The sequence below is a fragment of the Colletotrichum fructicola genome, assembly GCF_000319635.2.
Source record: "Colletotrichum fructicola Nara gc5 chromosome Unknown KSG_Nara_v1_contig02, whole genome shotgun sequence".
NCBI lineage: Eukaryota > Fungi > Ascomycota > Sordariomycetes > Glomerellales > Glomerellaceae > Colletotrichum > Colletotrichum fructicola.
This window is the reverse complement of record NW_027094052.1, coordinates 3,470,835-3,488,951: the sequence shown is the minus strand read 5'-3', so window position 1 is coordinate 3,488,951 and position 18,117 is coordinate 3,470,835. Positions and strand designations below refer to the sequence as shown.

Sequence of the window (18,117 nt, the reverse complement as noted above, 5' to 3'; positions counted from 1 at the left end):
AAAATACGAAACAGTCTAAACACGCTCCTCTGGAAGAAGTCTAGAAGTCTACCTCTACTGTAGCCTTGTCTCCAACCACGGTATGCCAGGCGCAGCGAAGCTCAACAAGAAACGCGAGTATACCAACCACTTGCAAACAACGTCCAGAAGGACTGCACAGGACAGGAAGGAAAGGAAGAAAGAAAAACAAATGCCGATGTCCCTTTGTATGCCTGCCCCTGAACGCCGTCGGGGGAATATGCAGTCTCGCAAGGTGCCTCCCAACTTTTCTCCGCTCTAGAGTCGTCTCTGTTCTGGTCTTGCTTTATGCTCTAGAACTTTTTTCCCCGGCCGTATATGCGATATGTGACTAATCCTTCCTTTCAGCCAGACACACCTGCCTGCTCTTTCTTAGGCCGTGCACTGTCTGATCATTTGAATTTTAGGTCCAGAATTTCGGTCGAGGCCGCTCATGAAGAGCCGTTTTCGTTGGTCTGCATGAACGCAGGAAGCTTCTTCCAAGACTCCTGGCTGGGCACCTTAACCTTACCAAAGTCCTCGTCGATATCGAGGATAATCTTCAGGGCGTTGCGGCTGCGCGCAAAGGGGCTGGTGTCCATCTTCTCCCTCAACGTGGACACAGCTTCCCCAACACCAGTGTGAACCTTCATAGAGTCTGACGAGCCGGGGTAAGGGATGACGCTCTGCAGAACCTCGTACGCGGCCAAGGTGAAACCAAACTGGGGAGATGAGCGGAAGATTCTGGCGGGACCACCCTTGAAGAAAGCACGGAAGCCTTCTTCCTTCCAGATGGTCTTGGCTGCGTGACGGAGACCGGTGTATGTGGCCTCACCCTTGCGAGCTTCGACCTGGAGACGGGTCTTGATGACGTCGCAAGGCGTGGTGAGGTAGGCGGCCGGCATGCCGGCAATGGCGCCGGCAGTAAGCAGCTGAACGACGCCCAGCTTCTTGGTAGGCGACTCTCCAAACATGTCCTTCTTCAGGTGACTGTAGGTTGGGAAGTAGATGGCGGAGAAGGGAACGTCACGCAGAAGACATGCAGAAGCGCCCTTGTAAAGACCAACGAGACCCAAGTTGCGGACAATCCACATCGCGGATCTCTTCGGGGCTCCTTCAACAGTCTTGGCGACCTCGCCCTGAACCTGGAGTCGAATCTTGACGATCTCCAGAGGGTTGGTAAAGACCTAAAAGGAATCATGTCAGGACCGATGCGAACCCAGATGTGTGCGTTTATGGGGGAGACTTACAACTTGGCAACCTCCAGCAGCGCCACCGGCAAGAATCTCATGGCCGTACCAAATGTTGCCCTCCTTGTTGGTAAAGTGGCCACGAACAAGGTCGTTCACCGTCAGCTTGATGGCCTTCTCGGGTGCTACACCAACAAGCTGAGGCAGAACACCGGAGTACAGACCGCGCAAACCCTCGTTTCTCCATACCTTCTGGAAGCAATCGATTGAGTTCTTGTACAGCCTCTCGCCTGGTCTGGCACCTCGCTGGTTTTGCAGGCGCGTCTTCACGAGATCGATGGGATACACCATGAAGGCACCGAAGGCGCCGGCCAAACTGCCAAGGCCGAAGTTGTAGCCGGATTCGAGGACCCGACCAAGAAGCGCCTTGCTTGCTGAGGCGCCCTTGGCAATTGCTTTCTGAGCCGCATCGTCGACCTCGGATAGGGCGTTTCTCCATGAGGGATCAAGTACCTTGGCGAAATCGGCAAGTCCGAGACGACCCGAGGGCTCGTCGAGGCTGGCGAAGTGGAAAAGAATGTCGGCCTCCATGGGAGTGAAGAGGGAGAACCGAGTGATCTTGGCGGCTTGGTTCAGGAACTCTGTCCTGGTAATCTTGCCATCCGGGCTCTTAGCACAAGCACGGCGCACAATGAGCTCGACGAGATCAATCTCCTTAATCATGTTCTGGAAAGCGCGCACATTGGCATACGAGACCTTGCTGCCGAGGGAAATGTTGCACAGGGTCGATAGGTTCTCGAGCAAGTGGTCAGACAGCTTGTGCTTAGAGGTTTCGCGGATGATGCGCTCAAAATCTTCGGGGTCGATGAAGCCATCGCCGTCCTGGTCGAATTGCTGGAAGGCCTGGCGAATTCTCTCGCCCTGGAGACCGCGCAGCATTTGGGAGAATTGGGGGTAGTCCATGTGGTGACGCTTCTTCTTGCTGCCAATGTACAGTTTGGCCCACTCGCACTCCCAGTCAAAGGGAATACTGTCGGGTCCCTTGTTCAGCTCGTAGAGCTTTCGAAAGTCTTCGTACTTGACGTTGCCGGTTCTGTCGACGTCGAAAAGGCGAAAAGCGATCTCGTACTCGGCGTCGGGCTTCATCAACAGGTTCTCGAAGGCGGCCCATTCGGAAAGAGTTATTTTGCCTGCACCCTTGCGGTCGGCGACGCCAAAGAGAATGCCGTACTGTTCACGCTTGATTTTGTGCTATGCGGTGGGCGATGGAGTTAGCGAACGATCGCGTGGTGTATCGGAGGAATATCGGAGACAGCTTCTCGTCCAACTTCATGAAATGGAATTCCGCGAAGGGACAGCATTCAAGGTGGAGAAGATCAGGAGAAGGGGAAAGCTCACATAGTCCTCGTCAGTAGGCGCAACAGCGTTAATAAACTTCTCAGGGCCCATTAAGAGCTCCCCTGATGCCTCGTCCTTGACAGCATTGGCGACGAATCTGGCTTTGGTCTGGGCGGACAACTGGACGGGCTCTTCAGCGCCAAGGAGACTCTCCTTGACGGCCTCCTTGACGGCCGCTGCTTTGCTCATCTTGGACAGATTGGATTCGCAAGAAGAAGGTGATGCAGTAGGCACGAGGAAAATCGTCTGAGAACTGAGGACCCTGCCTTAACCTGGGTAAGAGAAGAGGAGGTAAGGTGGGTGTGGGTTGTGGGTTGAGCAGATGTTATCGCGCGAGGTAAGGTAGGGTGGTGCGGCGCGATAAGATTTGGTCTCTACCAGTCACTGGAGCCGACGTGGGCCTCTGGGGAGAGGTTGCGCTCCAGGATCGGTCGTTTCTATTACGAACTCAATGGACACAAAGAGGGACAGGTTGGTCAGTCAGGGTAAGGAAAGTGGGCAAGAAGTCAAGTTGAGATCTAGGAGGCAAGGTAGGTAGAGGGCGGATAGGGGAGATGCAGTGGGAAAAAAATTTGGGGAGGCTCGTCCGGGGAAGTTGGTCACACAACTTGAGAAGCTTCCTATTGCAACCGGTCACTTTGGTCTTTGGTCGCACGCAGCAGGGACTCCGAAAGGAAACATGGAAGCTACAGAATGGTCAGGCGGTCTCGGTTTAGAGGACGCATTAGACGGATTCAGAGTATTGACATGTACCGAGCCTAGCACGAACGGTATGCCAGGTACATCTGAAGAACAATCAGAGACACTGGGCAGAGACACAGAACACGCTGTAGAAGGCGCAAGAGACAAGAGACAGACACAATGGACAAAACCAGCGGGATGACGGCGGGGCCTGAGTCAATTCCTCAGATGCGGGTGCCCGTTTTTCGGAATCGCCAGCCTCTGGCGTAATTTTTTTTCCCCCTACCTCCACGCGGGAGTCAGGAACAGGCTTCGGATCATAGTTGATGCCCGCCTAGCGTGCCGCGATACCCACGATAAGGATTCATCGGCTGGCGGTGACCTAGGCATTCGTGGACCAGCTGGCCTGGCACGCCTGGCAGGAGTGCCACATGCACAAACCCACAGACGCCGCCGCCGACATGTGCGCACACATGCCGCTTCCTACTGCATAGTACAGCGTTCGCGCGCTTCTAAAGTACTGCCACCAGATAGAGTAGTTAGGAAGGAATCGGGAACCACAAAAGAAAGTACTGCCACCAACCCTGTATTGGCGGGCTGACCGCCTCGGACAAGGCCGGTCTTGCTTCCGCCCTCGACGGCGCGCGCGTGCAGAACTGCAGCTTCACTCTGCCGTTCTTTTCTCCTTCCTGCCGCCGTTTTCTTTTCTTCTCCCCCCCAATAATCAATACTCCTTCAGGTCCTGATTTTGACCTTACTTACCTCAAGTAGCCTCGAGATCGGTTTACACGTACTTGTTAAGTGCCTCGACATATGTCACGACCGGAAGCAAGCCATCTACCTTGTCAGAAGGAACATGCACAACGGACAGAAAGCCGCAGACTCCTGCGCAACAAACAGTCACTGGCATAGCTTGCTTTCTGTGTACATGCTCCACGGAGGAAGCCCGACCTGGTAGGTACCAAACATCGGTCTCTACCAGGATTTTCACACACAGGTCGACAGCTTTCAGGTTGACGGGGATCAGGGCATGGCGCTCCACTCCGTTCCTCCGATGGTCCACGGGTGCCATCAGATTCGTGCGCATAAACTTCGGACAAGTGGATCCCGGTCCCGCCCCGAACATGCCGAGGGTGCCCATGGGGAAGCGGGTGAATCGAACCTAGGCTTGTCTGGGCACGCGGGAATTCTAGCCGCCTCGGATAAGGCACAGCTACAGCTGGACGCATGGTCTGCAAGACCCCCAAAATATTTGGGATTACGCAGTATTACGACAACCTTCTACGGAATTCAACGGCCGCGGGAGCTGCTGGGCTGAAATGTTGGTTCTTGTTTCCTGTAGAACCGGCGGTCACGCACACTAAGAACCCCATGCTCTCCTCTCCCACTGCGTCAAACCCAATGCCGCACTTTCACTGCGACACATCCGCACCAACGGAGGTGCAGGTGCCTAGGCCTGCCACTTTCGGAAACCGAGACCAGTTCGACCGACGTGAGAAGGGCCAGCTGGGGCTCAGGGATCGGCTCGGAGCACCTGGCCTCGACTCGAGGACCGGCGCTCCCGCCTGCGCATCCGGCTTCCAAGTTCCAGTCAATCTTCTTTGCCGCCTCGCGAATCGACTTCCCTGTCGGTTCAAAATGGCCGAGCGGGAGAGATGAATCCGATGCACTCGCCGAACCCCACGCCGTCGCCAGCATAGCCGCTCATGCGCACTCCGTCGCCGTCTTGCAGATATGTTCTTTCTTGACCGTCAGATGTCTTCCAACTCACCGTGCCACCCTTGGTCATCTCAAGCAGACAGCCGTGCTCGTCGTCGCCAGCACCCGACACCGTACCCGTAGCCAAAACGTCACCCGTGTTGAGATTGCAACCGTTGATCGTCTGCTGCGCTACAAGATCTCGAAACGTCCAATACATCCAGCTGAGCTGCGCCATGCATACCGTCGTGGTCTGCCCGTCCGCCAATACCTCGGCTTTGAGGGCAATGTTGTAGTTTGACTTTTCTTTGTGGTCGAGCAGGTAAGGCTGCGCTGGTACGTCCTTTGTGGGCGGCCGTGTCGCAAAAGGCTCAAGGGCTTCAAGGGTTATCACTGAAACCAATTGCAGTGTCAGTACTGCAATCAGGAACAATTCGGCGTGCGGACGTAAGACTTACCCCAAGGGCTGATTGAAGTTCCAAAAGACTTGCCGTTCATTGGGCCGAGAGGGTTCATCTCGAACCCTTGGATGTCACGAGCTGCTTGCTGTCAGCGACGAGGCTCTCTCCTTCCTTCGCAACGATGCTCTACTTACCACTCCAGTCATTCAACAGAACAAGGCCGAAGACATGCTCGTCGGCATCAGAAATCGCAACCCGGTCGCCAAGTTCCGTCGCCTTTCCAATGATGCAAGCTACCTCCAGCTCGTAGTCAAGAGCTCTGCATGGTCCGAACCCAATCTTGTCTCCATCACGAAACTGACCGTATGGGCGAGTGATTTTCGTTCCCGAGACCACGATGCTGGACGGCCGACCGCTGTACCCGATCGGAAGATATGGTGCTGCGGGCGGCATCGACGCCAGTCCCATAACGGCCGCTGATGCATTCAACAAGTGTTCCTTGGAGCAAGAGAAGTCGGTGAAACCGCCAATCTGCACCGGCAAATGCAGATGAACATTTTCAATTGGGACGCCATGTTTTGAAACCACCGACTGATCGGACAAGGTGGTTTGAATATTCTTTCTGAGCATACGGAGTTCGTCCTTCCCTATGGCGGCTAGAGCGTTGAGAGTTGGCTAGTTCATGGTCAATATCACGTTCCTCTTTCGAAGGCTGTGGCATATACCTGGGACAGCGCGTCTTGGACCTGCTTGGAAGCATCGAGGCCCAAATCCGCAAGAAATACAACCAAATCGCCAATTCTCGTGGCTACGCCCTTAGGATGTTTGGCAGTGCTGGCAATGCCGTACGGAATGTTGGCCAGGGAGAAATGCTCAGAGAAGCTCATCTTCGCGTGCTGGGCGTTCAAATTCAATGATGAAAGGAGTAACGGCGACAAAATTCAGAGTATCAGCTACACATCATTCTACGACAGCGGCTACTTGTTTTTTACGTCTCACAGCAACAAGCTTCATAGGGTGGTCCAACATCAGCCGCCCCCTCTTCCCCCGCCCCCGCCGCCGCCGCCGGCCCCGGATTCACTGGCTCGGTTTAATTTCCCGAACCTAGCATCTGGTTTAAAGAGCAGTTCGGCAAACTTTGCGGCATACGCGCCCTCCCACGCATCAGGTACTTCCAAATTCGTCACCAAGTTTTCATTTGGACGGGATTACGGGCAACGTCACATAATTCTCCAGGCCCTGCCCGAAATGAATGTTGTTGAGCCCTGCAAACTTGATGGCAGGCCTAGGGATTGGAAGTTAGTCATGGTGTTGAAAAGGATGTGCGGGAAGAGGGGCTCACCTATCGACATCGGAGGAGTGCTGGAAAATGCCACTGCCTTGTGTGTCGCCACTCGCAACTTCAAATACGATTTTGCCGCCCTTGTCGACAACTACGTTCGTAGGCCAGAGCTCGACATCTACCGCGTAAATCTCGCCGGTCTTGACAGGCTGGACGTCTGTTGAAAGATACTCTCTGTGAGGCAGCCAAGACTTGTGTCTAGGGTTCTCGACATGCACTTTACGGTTGCTCACACGAAGCCAGCCCTTCACAAGTGGCACAGGGTCTCCGGCTGTTCCTGTGTAGAACACTTCCTGGCCTGTCGGGTCGATGTGGCGCAGAGTGACGAATAGGTCAATATCGGTGTCGTGTCCGGTATTGTCGGGCATTACAGAGACGTTGAGGTGGGCCACTACGTGACCTGTGATTTCGGTTTCCTGCTCAAAGGGCGCAGTGGCAAAGGAGACGAATTGCTGGTTTTCCAAGGACCCAAGAGCCTTATACGACACAGTCTTTGACTCCGAACTGGGACCAGCTGCTGTCAATCCCAGGTCCGAGGTCAGGAAAAACTTTGTGTACTCCGTACGTGGAATGGGCCAGGCACTCTCCTCTCTTTTCTCGTAAGCCTTCTCCCTCTGCGCATCGTTGAAACCGACGTTGCCCTTGCGCAGTGTGAGCGTTACAGGAGACACCTTACCAGGAACACTCCAGCCCACGCGATCATCACCCTTCAGAAAAGCGTCGAGGAAGCTTTTCTGGAGTTCAACCTCCTCGGGGTAGTAGAAGGGTAAATCATGCCGCCCGGTGATGAAGCGGAGGTACTTCAGCTTGGAGCCGGCCCCGAGATATCCCTGGACGTTGCCTCTCAAATGAAGGAGAATACCACCCCAGTTGGCAACGCTCAACACGGGAACTTCAATGTCTTCCAGCTTATACTCCTTGCTGGCGTAATAGTCGTCATCGCGGAAACGATTGGCTTCGTTATCCTTGGTTTGATCCTGACGGTTGGCGACCAGGACGTCGTCAGGCAGATCACCCTCGATGGTGTCCTCCTGACCCCTGGCTCCGGGCCCATCTGGAGGAAAGTCCAGTTTCGACCTGTCTTTGCGGCCATACTGGTTCACAAGGACCTGTCGATTCCACCACACGCCGATGAACTTATTGGAGTAAATGCCACCGTGCCGACAACGGTCACGGTAGTAGTCAGACATACCCTCCCACGGGATGATGGCTGCGAGACCTTTGGGGCGGCGAGCCGCAACTCGCCACTGAGAGCCTGTGACATGTATAAGCAACCGGCGATGATTGGCGTCTAGACAGGAGACACATACCAGCATAGTAGGATATACCTAGTAGGCCAACTTTTCCACTAGACCAAGGCTGCTCAGCGGCCCATTCGACAACATCGAAGAAACACTCGCTCGTGCCGCGGCTCATGGTATCTAGAAAACCAGGGCTCTGGCCCAGGCCGCGCTCGTCGGCTCTAATGATGGCATAGCCCTGGCTGGTCCAGTAGACAGGGTCCGGCGTCTCCCAGGCTGAGTACTTTGACTTCTGCTCGGGGTTCACTTCACTGAACGACTTAGGGTAGAACTTGGCGTACGGAATGTCCTTGCCATAGGGGCCGTAGGTTACCAGCACCGGATAGCGACCGGTCTTTTCCGACGTGAGCGGGAGGTAGACATTGGCTCTGATTGGAAGTGGTGAATCCTTCAGGGGAATGGAGACGTTCTTCATAAAAGTAAGGCGATTCTCCTTGTCCTCCGTAACCTCGAGGAGGTCCTTGATGGGCGGAGTCTTGACAGACATGGCGATTAAATAGATTGGTGGTGAGGTTACGAAGACGGTGGTAATGTTGTCACTTAGAATCAACTGTGTTTGTTTCAGAAGGGTCCTAATTGGGTTTTATTGCGAGAGACGGGGAGATTTCGGAATCGCAGTCACGTTCTTCACGGCAAGAGCTCTTGACGTTGGAGTGGACAGCGGAGGTGATGAAGATGGACCCCTCATGGCGTTCCGTCGGCGGCGGAAGGGTGGGGGAGGGGCTGACCCCAACCAGCTGCCCTGCACCGGACCTCAACTTACGGTTACCTAGGTTAGGTACCTACCTTGGGTACTGCGTAGGTAGGCAGCTGAGCGTACCTACCTAGCGAGGCACAGCACGCCCCGTACTGTCCTCGAACTGTTTCGTGTATGACGGGCTGACGGGCTGCCGCTGTGGCTGTGGCTGGTTTTGGTTTTTGGTTGGTTAGGAGACGACGAGGTTTGAGCTCCCTTCTTGTGAAGCAAATGTGACGTGCTCCGGCGAGCCTCGGAGCTCCAACGCGAAGGGGCAGGGGTCAATGCCAATGCATCCTTTCCTTTTCTTTCTTCTCTTGTATCAGCTTAGCTCAGGCGAGCCGAGTCACCTACACAGGTACGCTGCGAATGAAAACTCAGTATACTGCATTTCTATTGCCGAGCCGATAGTGGCTTCCGACATGCTGGCGAGTTTTACGATGGTTTCGCCAACCAACGTCAATATTGCCTCTCATGCACACACATGCGCTCCTTCTCATATGGCGATTCTCAACCACTTTCGGTCAAAATAGATGAAGCTATTCGTGCCTAGTGTGGTTTCGCGGAATTCCCGATCCGGTAGTGTACAATTGCAATCGCAATGCCATGATATCTCCCTCCGTCTCCAAATCCACCGCTGCTAGCAGTCAGATTTCGCCGCCAACCTTGGCCCTCCAATATGTCTGGTTTACCTTCCCCCCCGTGCTTCTCCAAAGCCAGTTGGTAACCTGTCAGACGCACGTCAGCAACCAGCCGGCATGGTTTGCCTAGCCATGGGCGCATTCTTACCCCTTGAATCCAACATCCGTTCAACATCACAAAAACGAAGCCGTTCTCAATCCTGTTGGATCCCCAAGGTCTGTCTGCAACATCGAGTTCTCGGTTGATGGGTCTGTACGGAGGCACTTGGCGATGCTGGTCATACCAATCGGGAGGGTTCTCAACCGCTGGCAGAGGCGCATCTCTGGACGGCCTCGCGTACGCTTCCTCGACGCCTCCAGTGAGTCGGATGCTGTAGTCGTGGAGGTAGTCCTGGCGGACTGCCGTTGTGATCGGGTTGTCTGTTGTGGTGGCCGACATACTGATGCGCGTGGCTATACGTTCTTGTCTGTGGAGTGGGTTTTGCAAAGGATGAGTTGTGTTGTAAACGACTTCAATCTTAGTTCTGGACTCAATTACGCCTGTCTGGAAAATGAACCACAAGGGGGGAGCAGGCCGCTTCAATATGCCGACCGTCGACCCGTCCATCTCCGCGAACCCGCTCCCCGTTTGAACGAGTCCTGCGTCGGAAATGCGGGGAGAAGTGAACTGCGTCTGCCCTATCCTGGTAAGCTTGACTGTGATCGACCAGCACCCCTGTCCTCCACTTTCCGCCCCTCTCAGCCCCGGACGTCCAGGTTGAGGTACCGCCAAGCCGTTCGAGCTATCGGGTCATTGAAGGGTGTCACTGTCGGAATATGTCACAGCTCCCTCGGGGTATCTAGATAGAATAGCTTCAACTTCACCCAGGGCAGATCAGAATTGCGTCCATCTCACTTACCCTCCTATTCACACCTCTTTGCCCTTCTCATTGGAGACCAACCGACCGCCGCAATGGAACCTGCCATCGAGAAACTGCTCGTGACCCTTGTTGATGGGCGCGCGGAGGGCATTCGGTTCCGCCAAGACAACCTCATCAGTCTTCATGAGGAATTACGCAAGGAGTCCGCAGCGCTGTGCGCTGCCGAAGAAAAGGACTCGGGCGCGTCAAAGACGGAAGTCGAGGTTGAGCATTTTCTATCAATGGAGGCCGTTCGCCACTTCTATGAGTCTCTTGACTTTGGGAAGGAGCTCGATACCGAGTATCTAGTAGCTCATGGCAAGGACAACACCACTAGACGAACCGGTGCTGGGCTGGTCATCATTAGACCAACAACTTACACTCGGCTGTTCTCTATTCTGAGCCCTCTTGCTGCGGCTATAGCTGCAGGCTCTGTGGTTGCGCTTGAGGTTTGTAGGATTCCGAACCACGGTCATCTCATGGTTTTGAACGAAGCTGACCCAAGAGCGAGCAGCTCGAAGATACTCTGCTGCAGCTTGACTCGATTCTCCGCAGCGTTCTCCCTCGAGCTCTGAATCAGAATGCTTTCTGCATTACAAAGAAAATTACGGATCAATCGCTTCTCGACTCAGCAATCCTCGTGGATCAAACAGGCGTTGCACCCAGCGCAAGCCATGTTAATCACTTTGTTTCCTCCAACACTGCCCGTACCATTGCCATCGTCGACCGTACCGCCGACATTGAAGCCGCAGCAGGGGCCATCACAGCCGCACGTTTCGGCTTTGGGGGACAGTCACCGTATGCGCCAGATCTCGTTCTAGTCAATGAGTACGTGAAGAAGGAGTTCTTCGAAGCATGCTCAAAGCACGCTTCCCTTGCCTTCGCGCGGGAGACGACCGTTCGACGCGCAAGTGACAACAAAAGCGACGAGACGAGGGCGGCCGTACAGGAGGCTGAGGAGAAGCGGCTGGTCTCCAGCTTTGGATCGAAGGACTTCAAGTTGGTTGACATCAAGGACAAGTGAGTTTTTCCTGGTGCTCAGTGATAGCGACAGGCTGTTGACGACTGCAGGAACACTTCTCTCTTGAATGCTAAGGTTAGTGGGCGTTTCTTGCCGATTGCGACTTCATCTGGCCTCGTGGATTCCATATACACTTATGAGTTTGAGTAAGTCATTCCATCTCATTCCCTCTCACGAAACGCTGTCTCAATACTGTTCATAGAAAGCCTCTCTTGGCGGGCTACTTCTTCGCCAGTCCTGACGCGGCAAAGTACCTCTCACAACACCTTCCCTCGCACATTTCTTTTGTCAACCAGATCCCCTCCAGCCTTCTGCTGGGGCCTGCGGCATCCACCTCGCACGATGCGGCCTTCGAGTTCCGTTACAGCAAGGAAATGTTTTCCGTGTCCCGGCCACAATTCATTGAGCAGCCTTCCGGCGCACTGGCAAAGGTCGACCAGCTCCTCTCTGGCGCCGGCGGCATCACGACACAAAGCCTGCGAGCTTTGGCGACTGCCCCCCTGAAGCCCACGAACCAGCCTGGAAACAGCAGGTTGGGATTCTTCGAGCAAGGGTTCGTAGTTGGTGCCAGCCTGATCATGAGCATTGTGCTCCCCAGTCTGGCGTATGGAACATGGATCGGTGGACGTAGAGTGTTTGACTACGCATTGAAGCTCAGGTCTTAGTTTCCTCATTTTCATATTTAGGTTTGTGCGTCTGTATAATAGTCTGCAAATGCAACCCACTTCTTACTGTATTCATCACAATTTGGCAACTTCAACAATGCTTCAGGCAGATCACCAATGGTTCCCAAGATACGAGGCCTTCGCAAAATGCCCCGGGGAAGTTTGCTGGCCGCTGACTAAGTCATCAACACATGCAGAAATGAAACCACACGAATCAGGCGTGTTCAGGTCGCATTCCATGGTAGTTGCAGTGATTCGGCACTTGGGTTGTTGAGGGCGGGCTGGCCTACCGGCTCGGTCTCGGCTCGGGAAGTGGAGGAAAGAGCCCAGTCTTTTGCACCGGCCCCGCCGGCCCCGTATTTCCCCAGGCGAACCCCAGACCATTCACGCTCCTACCTTCCGGGGGCATGGCGAAGCAGTAATTGCCGCCATGTCGGGCCTCTCAAGTTTGCCGGACGATCTGATATAGCGTCTCGAGTGAGCATTCCGTCCGCCGATGGGGCCGTCCTGGGCTGAGATGTGGCAATGACAATCGGCATAGCTATCGAGAACAGCCAACTACCACTAACATCAATGCCCACGACGTGAGATAACCTTCCCAGAAGTCTTCGCCATCGAGCCATCCATCAGTTTTTTACGACAAACTCCAGTTGAGCATTTAAAGTGCTCCAAAGATCGACGTTAGCTTCGATCGTATATATCCTAAGTATACAGCTACCACAGCGACATCCCGCAAGAAGGACGACGCCTCTCAAACATGGCCGTTGGAAGCAATGAAGAGGGTCCCATGACCCCAGTTCACCTCTTTTCTCATGGTTCGACAATGATGCTAGGCGAGGAGAGCCACTCGGCCACGTATTGGAAGAAGTGTGGCGATGAAGCTCTCGCTCAGGGCATAGAGCATATCATTATGATGGTAAGCATACAGCTTCGTCGTTGCTCGTTTCACCATCCCCCGCTTCTTTTCTGATCAGCCAACTCACAACGGACAGGGCGCACACTGGGCAACGAATGCTCCCGGAGAGGTGCTCATCTCCGCGCATCCCAAGCCCGGAAAATCACCTGTAGCCTACGTGAACCCCCAAAAATACCACCCCTACAAGCTCAACCCCGACCTGGATTACATTCCCACGATCCAAGCGCACCTGGAGGCAGCAGGCATCCCTTCCAAAACCGACCCGACCTTCGACTGGATCCACGACACTTACCTCGTCCTGATTCGCATGTTTCCAAAAGCCTGTCCACCCACAACCCTAATCTCCATGAACGACTTCTATGACCCTCACTTCCACGTAGCCGTCGGCGCTGCGCTTCGTCCCCTGCGGGCGGCCAAGCACAAGACGTTGTTCATCGGGTCGGGGGGCTCTGTTCACAACCTTTACCGCAACGTCTGGGGCCCAATGCTCCGTTTCCGCGACAACTTCGCCCAGCCCACCCCGCCGGAGCCGTGGGCGCTTGATTTCCGCCAGGAAGTCATCGACACCTTTTGCCCAGCCTACGAGGAAGACGTGCCTACGGACCAGGCAGTCTATGGTTGTGCCATCCGTGGCAAGAAGCCATGCGGCGGACCTATGCTGAGGCGCAAGGTGACGAGTTTAATGAAGCATCCCAAGTTCCGCGAAGCCCACGCGACGGACGACCATTTTATGGCCACCATGTTCGTGGGGGGATTGTGCGGCGGCCGGGGAGATGCCAACATGAAGGCCGAGATGGGCGCCGAAGACTGGGAACTCACCAACATGTGCAACTCGCAGTTCACAATTGGAAGCTGGGTTGATGCAAAGTGAAGGACAGGCAGAGTGCGATTTCTTGGTATCAGATGTAACGTAGCATGCTATCTATCTCTCTATCCCTAGTGAAAAGGCCCTGATGTAAAGACCCGTTTTCCCCTCCCTTCCAGTCCTTTTGCGCCCATGCGTCCATGTAAACCACACACGATGCAAACCAGTAGGGACACCATCGCACCCGATACTGAGAAGTCGTGTTCCATTACGAGAGATCCATATTGTCCCACTGAAAGTCATCGCCAGTATCGAGACCACTGAAGAGGTCATTGTCCCCAAGGTCAAGACCACCCCCAGCGTTGGAAGGTCCACCCAAGCCCATATCGCCAGCCATACTCAAGTCGAGGCTGACGTTATCTACGGACATGCCATCTCCGGCAACAACATTCGCAGTTGCAGCTGCCATGGCATCGTCGAGAGAGCCCGTGCCTCCATCTAAGCCCAGGCCAAGATCGTTTTGCAGCATGGTATCTGCCTGAATGGCTGCGGCCTGAGCGACGACCATCTGGGACTCCACCTTGCGATGTAGTCTCACCACGATCTCGGCCAGATTCATATCTGTCTTCTGCAGTCTTTTGCAGTTCTCGGCATCCGATTTCAGAACTTCCCGCATCGTCAGCTTCTTCTGGATAGGCGCCGGCATGTTTCCCGAGTTATCCATGAAGTTGAGGGCGTTTGCCCAAGGACTGTCGTTCGCGTCAGGGGCGCAAACCAGGTTCGCAGCCACGTCGTAAACGATGCTGCCACTCCCAGCTTCGCTATGTTGTCTAATGTCTTCGTAAATGAGTTGTAGTAGTCGCTTCGCGCCGAGGATGATGAGAGCTACGAGTATTTGACGGTGGGTATACGTCGGAGGCGGCCTATCCATGGCCGGATGTATGCTCCATTGCACGAGACTTTGCAAAGTTTGTCGGAGTGTATTTGCAAAGCCTACGTTTTGATGGTTGTGCTGGTGTTGTTGAACACCTGACCAAGCTTCTAGTTCGACGTGGTCCGCCGCCCCTGTCCTTCGGGACAATGGGATGCTGTCCTTTATTGCCCTTAAAAGTGGCTCAATTTCTTGACTTTTCGGGTCTGATCGCTGATATGTCCTCAGCGAGTGCTCCAAAGGCTTTGCGACGATGTTCATGACAGAGGACAGCATGTCCGATGCCTCCTTTGAAATCGAAGTTGGCTCGAGGACAGACTTCAACACTCTGACGATGGCCTTCTGGCATTCGGACCGTTCAATAAGCAGAGAATTGGAGAGATACGTGATGGCTACAACCAGAGATGGTAGAAGAAATGTGTCGACAAGATCTGACAGTTCAGTTAGCCACAGCAAAGGGCGACCAGCCAGAGTCAATCTTACATTCGACTCCTCCTCTCAAGCTTTCCTCGGACAGATGACCAGTGCTGAAGGCAAGCACAATGTTTTGGAAAAGGGTTGAAACAAGGAGGTAAAAGTCTTGCGGGGGGCACGACGACATGAGCTCGTCTCCTAGCCCACCAGCTTCCGAGTCGAAAAGCCCATGAATCCAGCCGTCGAGATGACCCTTTTGCTGTTCTGATAATTCATCAAACACTCGGCTCTGGTGACCTTGGCCGAGCAGTTTCGAGACGAAGGAGTCAGGAGACACGATCCCAAGATCAGATACAGATAAGTTATAGCGATATGCAAAGGCCATGACCAGAAGAAGAATGGACCCAAATTCCTCGTATACGGGCTGATACTCGCCTTGATCCTCATCATACTTCCAGTTGTCTAGAAGATCGCAGAGTGGATGAAGAATTGTGGCCGGTTTCTCAAAAAGCAGCATGACGTCTAGAGACAGGGGTTTTTGGGCCAGTTGACTGCAAAGGAGCTTGAGAGACATTGTCTCCTTATTTCTGCAAAGTTGTCCCAGAACCTGCGTGTGTCAGGAAGACATGATATAATCCACTGCTGACTAGCAAAAACATACCTCAGTCAATGCCTGGCAGACTGCGCCAGCATTTCCATCTTTCCCATCGAGCTCTCCAATGAGGGCCTGCATGCGCTCAGGATCCGCGAGGCATTCTGCAACCAGATTGTCCTTCACGTACCTTCCACCTGCCGGAAGGTTTTGATAAGGTGTCTCGCCCAGAAGGCCCTCAATACTGCTCTCTCGCACTAGACCATGGAGACAGCACGCCCAGCAGAACTCTTCTCGAACGGAGTCGGTGAAAGGGTTGTTGCTCCTGGACTCATCAAACATAGATGAAAGTGTGGGAAAGGTATTTGTGTCTACGCGGCCCAGCGCTTCTGTGATGCAAAACTCCGCCGTCAGAGGAGGGTACATATGTTTGCTCAAGTTTTCAATAAGAAGAGGCAGCTTGTTCATGAGAAATGAACGAAGGAGAGGAGCAGCCGAGTTGCCTTCATTTCGAGAAACAGCATTGGCCAACACATCGAACGAGGCTAATATGAGGTCAATAGTGGTTGTCTGTACGTCTCCCTAAGACTCGCAGCGTCAGCACTTGCGCATGACATAGTGCCATTTGGCATTACCTGATATCTGTTGTTCAGATAGTTGAAGATGGACATATCGTCGATCAGTGGCCGTCCAACGAGCTACAATAAAGATGATTGTCAGCATCTTCACTGTTAACAACGACCATGTACTAACCGCAGCATTCAGATATATATATAGGCCCGCTCTCGAGTTAACGATTGGCAGTTCGGAAATGACGAAGTTTTCAAGTGCTACAGAGGAATCAAAGAGGTCTTCTATCTCGACATTTGATGTGTTCTTCTGCTCATCAACAGGCTCAAACGCTGCTAGCGTGCTTGTACGAAACATGTCCAGACGAGTTGCTATAGGTCCGGCGTTCTGCATGATCGTAGGCACGAAGTTTGCTAGACTCTCGGACAGGGCCTTCCTGGTGTCTTTATACCAGTCAGTCGAATTCCTAGGGGCACAGATTCCGGCTATGCTTACTTTTTGCCTCGGGGCTTCCAAAAGCCTTCATTACTGTGTGATTTTCGCATACTCCAAGGAGCAAGGCTACAAAGGCAGCTCGCGCGGACTCCATTTCTTCCCTCGCCTGGCTGTTTTGCAGCTGGCCCATGACGTCGACCGTGAAGGCCGTGGCGGCGTCGGTGAACAGAGCAATCCAACTGGCCATAATCTTGGCGATTGCAAGGCCAGTCTCGGTATTCGGTATCGCTGTACCTTGAGCTACAGACTTCGTAAGTCTATAGAACATGACTTCCTCTGCCGAGTACGAGCTCGCCCATCGCAGGGTCTGAGATGTAGGATTGCCGCCATTCGAAGCTTGCGCAGCTTCTCTAGAGTGCGCACGCGAAGTAGAGTACTTATATAGAGCCTCTAAGATAGAAGGCGTGTCGATGTAGTTGAGGTCAGACAGTACTTGGAGGAAGCGTGGAACTCGAGGATCGAGGCTCTCATGGTTGTGAGGCTGGGGCCGCAGGAACAGATCGGCAACGACGGAGGGAGGAAGCGGGTGTTTCGCCTGAAGGAAAGGGACGTATGATTCGAATTTGTCGGGATCCAGACGAGTTGCAAGACTCTTGGCAATGAACTCGTTCCACTGCTTCAGCGCGGCGCGCTGGACGCCTCGGATTACGCGACCGTCCATCGTGCAACTCGGCTGTCGCTAGGTGTCGGGCGCATCAAGTGCTGCTGGTTGGCGTCGCCTCGAATGCGCGATTACGCATGCTACGGAGCTCGCGTTGAGTACTGTCGTGGGTGGGAGAAGAATTAGAACCGGGTTTGGCGATGAGGCAGGGCTGAGCGCAAATGTACCTTGGGATTGCCAATGTTGGTGTACCTGTAACGCATAGGCAGTAAGAGTAGCAGCCGTGCACCTTTTTGCGGGATCCCGAGGTAGGTTGGGTTCAATAAGGACGGCGCTTCAGTGGCGGGGCGTTCGCAAGCCCACCCCTGCACCTCAAATCGCAGCACATTCCTACAGGTAGGTTTATGCATAGTACGACAACGGCAATCATCCTACGTTCATCGCATTTCAGGATGCATCTATTGCCGTTTCACGCAAAGTTGTGTATCTGATCACTATGCGCCGCCTAGCAGATTTCCCTGTCAAAGTCACAAAAGGGGTCACTAGGAACGCATATAACGTGCACAGTAATACTTTCACTGTCGATTGAATTGACATTGATTCCGCTGTGCGGATTGCTTGCTACGAACGCTATGAGCCAGATGCCACTTGGCCCCGGCAGCAAGTCGTGCAGCCCAAACTCCTCGTCCCGAGTTAAGATGCACTAGCACCATTCAACCCGTTTCTTGTACCGCCGTCCATCCGCGGTCGTCGCCGCTGGCGTCGTGGCCAACTCCCGCGTGGTGTACAAGTCCGCCTCAATGGCCACATGTGGCGTTGTGGG

General features: G+C 53.9%; 6 protein-coding genes across 6 annotated transcripts; 2 read left to right on the top strand and 4 right to left on the bottom strand.

Moving 5' to 3' along the window:
• Positions 1-449: 449 nt before the first annotated feature.
• Positions 450-2,774, bottom strand: SLC25A13 (Calcium-binding mitochondrial carrier protein Aralar2; the record flags this gene model as incomplete). The annotated part of the gene is made up of 3 exons (XM_032033703.1): positions 450-1,184; positions 1,248-2,438; positions 2,586-2,774. 3 exons carry the CDS (start codon positions 2,772-2,774, stop codon positions 450-452), a joined length of 2,115 nt encoding a protein of 704 aa, XP_031887038.1.
• A 2,125-nt stretch (positions 2,775-4,899) lies between these two features.
• On the bottom strand, positions 4,900-6,252 carry fah (Fumarylacetoacetase; the record flags this gene model as incomplete). The annotated part of the gene is made up of 4 exons (XM_032033705.1): positions 4,900-5,357; positions 5,423-5,503; positions 5,560-6,040; positions 6,091-6,252. The coding sequence occupies 4 exons, from the start codon at positions 6,250-6,252 to the stop codon at positions 4,900-4,902; spliced, it is 1,182 nt and encodes a 393-aa protein (XP_031887081.1).
• Positions 6,253-6,559: 307 nt separating this feature from the next.
• CGGC5_v003718 (putative serine esterase) lies at positions 6,560-9,824 on the bottom strand (the record flags this gene model as incomplete). The annotated part of the gene is made up of 6 exons (XM_032033706.2): positions 6,560-6,650; positions 6,708-7,962; positions 8,018-8,558; positions 8,795-8,857; positions 9,437-9,472; positions 9,534-9,824. The coding sequence occupies 6 exons, from the start codon at positions 9,822-9,824 to the stop codon at positions 6,560-6,562; spliced, it is 2,277 nt and encodes a 758-aa protein (XP_031887080.2).
• A 513-nt stretch (positions 9,825-10,337) lies between these two features.
• On the top strand, positions 10,338-11,970 carry Aldh3b1 (Aldehyde dehydrogenase family 3 member B1; the record flags this gene model as incomplete). The annotated part of the gene is made up of 4 exons (XM_032033708.1): positions 10,338-10,733; positions 10,799-11,304; positions 11,356-11,451; positions 11,508-11,970. 4 exons carry the CDS (start codon positions 10,338-10,340, stop codon positions 11,968-11,970), a joined length of 1,461 nt encoding a protein of 486 aa, XP_031887082.1.
• An 823-nt stretch (positions 11,971-12,793) lies between these two features.
• On the top strand, positions 12,794-13,757 carry CGGC5_v003716 (uncharacterized protein; the record flags this gene model as incomplete). The annotated part of the gene is made up of 2 exons (XM_066151167.1): positions 12,794-12,886; positions 12,945-13,757. 2 exons carry the CDS (start codon positions 12,794-12,796, stop codon positions 13,755-13,757), a joined length of 906 nt encoding a protein of 301 aa, XP_066009586.1.
• Positions 13,758-13,959: 202 nt separating this feature from the next.
• NUT1 (Mediator of RNA polymerase II transcription subunit 5) lies at positions 13,960-17,354 on the bottom strand (the record flags this gene model as incomplete). Its single annotated transcript, XM_066151166.1, has 8 exons — positions 13,960-15,053; positions 15,106-15,643; positions 15,698-15,763; positions 15,819-15,825; positions 16,053-16,210; positions 16,264-16,326; positions 16,382-16,641; positions 16,694-17,354. The coding sequence occupies 8 exons, from the start codon at positions 17,352-17,354 to the stop codon at positions 13,960-13,962; spliced, it is 2,847 nt and encodes a 948-aa protein (XP_066009587.1).
• Between the last annotated feature and the right edge of the window lie 763 nt (positions 17,355-18,117).